This window comes from Dipodomys ordii, unplaced genomic scaffold, assembly GCF_000151885.1.
Source record: "Dipodomys ordii isolate 6190 unplaced genomic scaffold, Dord_2.0 Scaffold33, whole genome shotgun sequence".
Taxonomy (NCBI): domain Eukaryota; kingdom Metazoa; phylum Chordata; class Mammalia; order Rodentia; family Heteromyidae; genus Dipodomys; species Dipodomys ordii.
Window position 1 is genome coordinate 7,014,599 of NW_012267249.1, and position 4,900 is coordinate 7,019,498.

At 45.7% G+C, this 4,900-nt stretch overlaps 1 protein-coding gene across 2 annotated transcripts in view; it reads left to right on the plus strand.

Annotated features, from left to right (window-relative positions):
* The first annotated feature begins 6 nt into the window (after positions 1–6).
* Positions 7–4,900, plus strand: part of Mast2 (microtubule associated serine/threonine kinase 2) — a 133,422-nt gene continuing 128,528 nt past the window's right edge. For both annotated transcript variants that reach the window (XM_013016941.1, XM_013016942.1), the window contains exon 1: positions 7–424. In XM_013016941.1, coding sequence (XP_012872395.1) covers positions 245–424 — 180 coding nt within the window. In that variant the 5' untranslated portion in view covers positions 7–244. The remainder of the gene's footprint in view (positions 425–4,900) is intronic.

Here is a 4,900-nt window from a genome sequence, read left to right on the forward strand (position 1 = left end):
GCCGGGAGGCAGAAGCCTGGGCGGCGGCGATGCTGCCTCCTCGGTGAGGAACGCCGGGGAGGTCTCGGCGCGTGAGCCGGCAGGAAGCGCTGAGACACTGCGGGCTGCTAGGATCGGTGGCTTTCGGGCGACCGGCCGGGCCATGGTGGCCGCGGGCGGTGGTTGGCGCGGCATCGCCGCGGCCCGGGGCCGTACGAGGCCGGGACAGTCGCGGTGCTAACCCCCGCGGGGCCCAGCCTTAGCTATGAAGCGGAGCCGCTGCCGCGACCGACCGCAGCCACCACCGCCTCCCGCCCGCCTGGAGGATGGGGCTCCGCGGGCGGCCGAGCTGCCTCAGCCCTTAGCCCCGCGCCGGCGAGCGCCGCCTGGGAGGCAGCGGCTGGAGGAGAGGACCGGGCCCACCGGGCCTGAGGGCAGAGAGCAGGTAGGTCGTGCCGGGGTCGGGCCGGGAGCCTGGCTGGGATGAGGGATCTGAATGGGAGAGTGGGGGAGGGGACCTCGGGCTGAGGGACCCCGACTGAAGCTTGGGGGGTGGGGTGGGGGTGGGGACTGGGGAGTTTGGGAGGAGGTGTGAGAGAAATTGGGGAGTGGAAATGAATGTGGTGGCTTGGGGTTAAACTGGAAATGCAGTAGGAGAATTAAACAGAAAATAAAAAAGGTCTTGAGGAGCCAGGGGTTCTGGATGTCCGGATGAGAAGGGGCGATGGAATGTGGGCTGGGCGAATAAGCTGCAAAGTGTAGGCTTACTAAAGTGGGTATTTATTGAATTATGCAGAAGAATATGTAGCGTTAGGAGAGGCATGTCAATTGAATGGTGTTTAGAGTTGTCCCTACCATCAATCATAAGGGGACATTTCTAATAGATGTTCTCTGATCTGGTCATCTCTAATTTTGTACTAGTGTGTTCAGAATCTTTTGGCATTCTTCTTAGCCATCTACTTTATGAACATTCAAAACAAACAAACGAACCCCACAACAAACAAAAACACTTCATGAATAAGATCCCAAGCCCAGTGCGGTGAATAGAGAATTCATAGATCAAGGCTCTTGCTTTTCAGTTTGCCACTGAAAACACCTTAATGAGAAAGATAGAAAGCAGTGTAAAAATCTTCCTCTGGCTTCTCAGTCGACAGGGTGAGTTTATATAATTTATTAGACAATAGTAGGTTTATTTATGAATAGGGGATAAAGGTCAGTAGCAGTAGGAAGTTCAGTGAAAGGAGATACATGATCCTTGATCTTGGTTGGGTTTGCAGAAAAATGTTCTGAGGTAAGGATCTCTTAGTGACAGCTTTTCTTTTGCACACATCTCTTCAGATTCTATTTTCATCCCTGAATCAGGACTTCATATAGGTCTCCAGGCTGTTTCCTCTTAGTTAAATAAATTATCTTCATTGAACATCATTATTATATAGTTTTAGTGATGCATCTGTTAGCCCATCTTTTTTCTTTTAATTCTTTTTTTTTCTTCCTCCATCTTTTATTCATTGATCCTTGAGTAAACTGAACCACTGGCCATCTCTGCTGTTGCTTCCAGGCTGCTGGGCAATATCCAGTTACTGTAATCCCAGTACCCTGTCCAATAACCCTAAGTTTCCAAGTTTTTTTTTTTTGGTGTTGGTCCTGGGTCTTGACCTCAGGGTCTGGGTGCTGTCCCTGAGCTCTTTTACTTAAGGCTAATGTTCTACCATTTGAGCCACAGCTCTACTTCTGGCTCTTTAGTGTTAGTTAGAGATAGGAGTTTGATGGACTTTCCTGCCTGGGCTAGCTTCAAACAGCAATCCTGAGCTCTCAGTCTCTTGAATAGCTATCATTACAGTTGTGAGCCATGGATACCTAGGCAGCTTCTATTCAAAACTTTTAAAACATGGGATGGGATTGGTGCTCAGGTGGTTAAGAGTGACAAGGTCAAGGCCCAGGGTTCAAACTCCAGAAAGGAAAACACGAACTAGAACAAGTAAACAAACTAACCTGGTTTTGTGCCTCACGTTCTGGAGATGGTATCTGGAGCTCTCCCACTTGAACCACATTTCCACTTCTGGCTTTCTGCTGGCTTTTTTTGTTGTTGTTGTTGGTTGTGGGGCTTGAACTCTGGGCTTGGGCACTGTCCCCGCACTCTTCAGCTCAAGGCTAGCGCTCTACTGCTTGAGCCACAGCGCCACTTCTGGTTTTCTAGTGGTTTATTGGGGAGTCTCACGGACTTTCCTGCCTGGGCTGGCTTTGAACCTTGATCCTCAGATCTCAGCCACTTGAGTAGCTAGGATTATAGGTGTGAGCCTCCGGTGCCCAGCTACAGTTGGCTATTTAAAAATTAATTAATTAACGAATTAATTTATATTTTTTGTTGGTTGTGGGCCTGAACTCTGGGCCTGGGCACTGTCCCTCAGCTCTTCAGCTCAAGGTTAGCCCTCTACCACTTGAGCCACAGCACCACTTTCGGCTTTTTCTGCTTATGTGGTGCTGAAGAATTGAATCCAGGGCCTCATGTATGCAAGGCAAGCACTCTACCACTGAGCCACCTTCCCAGCCCTTTATTTTATTTTATTTTTGTGCTGATACTGGGACTTGAATAAGGACCTGGGTATTGTCCCTTAGCTTTTCACTCAACTGGCACTCTGTCACTTGAGTCCAGCTCCACTTATGGCTTTTGATGGTTAACTTTTTCTGCTGGGCTGGGTTTGAACTAGGATTCTCAGATCACAGCCTCTTGAGTAGCTAGAATTGCAGGTGTGAGCCACTGGCACCAGCTTCAAAAACCTTTAAATATGTACTTTAAGTCCGGATTCTTTCATGACTTAGTTTACCTGCTATAGTTGTCCTTATTGCATGCTTCAGTGAGAAGTTCAAGATTATTTTGCTTTTTTTTTCTGTCCTAGGATTTGTATTTATCCTTAGTTTCAACCTCAGAGTAAGTGGTAGTCTTCCTTTGTTGTGGAATTAATTACTGTCTGGTATAATTGATTTCATCCCCTCTTATCTGTTAAGAGTCTTGTTAGATATGTTTTTAGTTACATTTTTCTCTTGTTCTTATATTTTCTTTTTTGTTGTTGTTGGAGACCTGAACTTGGTATCTGAGGCTTACTTTGTTCATTGCTTGGTGCTCTTAAGACCTCAGCCATGCCTCCAAGCCCTATGTTCTTATATTTCAAGTAAAACCAAAACAAAAATGTAACTTTTTGAGTTGTCTATACCATCCAAGCTGCTTTATCACTTTTTTTTCACCAGTACTCTTCTTGAAAAATGAGTTTGTGGGGCTGGGAAGGTGGCTCAGTGGTAGAGTGCTTGCCTTGCATGCCTGAGGCCCTGGGTTTGATTCCTCAGCACCACATAAGCAGAAAATAAAAAGCCGGAAGTGGTGCTGTGGCTCAAGTGGTAGAGCGCTAGCCTTGAGCTGAAGAGCTGAGGGACAGCGCCAAGGCTCAGAGTTCAGGCCCCATGACTGGACCAAAAAAAAAAATGAGTTTGTGTTCACTATTTTAATTTTATTCACTTATATGCAATCCTAATATAGTTTATCTTTTTTTTTTTTTGGGTCCGGTCGTGGGGCCTGAACTCTGGGCCTGGGCGCTGTCCCTGAGCTCTTCAGCTCAAGGCTAGCGCTCTACCACTTGAGCCACAGCGCCATTTCTGTCTTTTTTCTGCTTATGTGGTGCTGAGGAATTGAACCCAGGGCCTCATGCATGTGAGCCAAACACTCTACCACTGAGCCAACTTCCCAGCCCTATAGTTTATCTTGTACACTAATACTTTTCCTAAACTAATGTCTTCAAGGTTATCAGTATTTTTTTTTTTTTTTTGGTCATGAGATTTGAACTCAGGGCCTGGGTATGAACCTGAGCTTTTTTGCTCAAGGCTAGTGTGCTACCATTTTGAGCCACAGCTCTACTTGTGGTTTTTAGGTGGTTAATTGGAGATTAGAGTCTCATGGCCTTTCTTCCTAGGCTGGCTTTGTACCACAGTCCTCAGATCTCAGCCTACTAAGTAGCAAGGATTACTAGGGTTACAAGTGTGAGCCACCAGCACTGGGCTTCAGTAATTTTTTTTTTTTAGTTGGTTGTGGGGCTTGAACTTGGCCTGGGTGCTGTCCCTGAGCTCTTCAGCAAGGCCAGCACTCTACCACGTGGGCTATAGCGCCATTTCCGGTTTTCTGGTGTTAATTAGAGATGAGTTTCGCACTGGCTTTGGACAGTGATCCTCAGATCTCAGCCTCCTGAATAGCTAGGATTACAGGTGTGAGCCACTGGTGCCTGGCTAGTAATTTTTTTTAAATTGAGGTTTGACTTATGTACAGTATACAAATAAAAGATATATTCAACTCATAAATTTTACTGAACAATGCACTTATATGGACATTATGCAGATCAAGATGGAGTATATTCTTAAGTATCCTAAAGTACTCTTACGTGCTTTCTTCCCATTATTACCCTTCTCCAAAGGTATTCTCATGACCTCTTCATTATAATTAGTTTTAAACTACTACTTCATATAAATGAAATCATACAGTTTGTACTTTTTGTTACTGAATTCTTTCATTCTGATCATGTTTGTGTGGTTCCTCTGTGTTCCTTATAGAATACTTTGTGTTTTTTTTCTGATAGTATCCATTTTACTACTTTTGCTGACTTCTTCCTTTTGTGTATTTGCTTTCCTGTTACTGAAAATGTTCCTTTAGGATATGTCCTTGGTTTTCAGCTTTTTTTTTTTTGTTGTTGTTGTTGGTCATGGGCCTGAACTCTGGGCCTGGGCGCTGTTCCTCAGCTCTTCAGCTCAAGGCTAGCGTTCAACCACTTGAGCCACAGCACCACTTCTGGCTTTTTTCTTTTTTCTTATGTGGTGCTGAGGAATCGAACCCAGGGCCTCAGGCATGCAAGGCAAGCACTCTACCACTGAGCCACCTTCC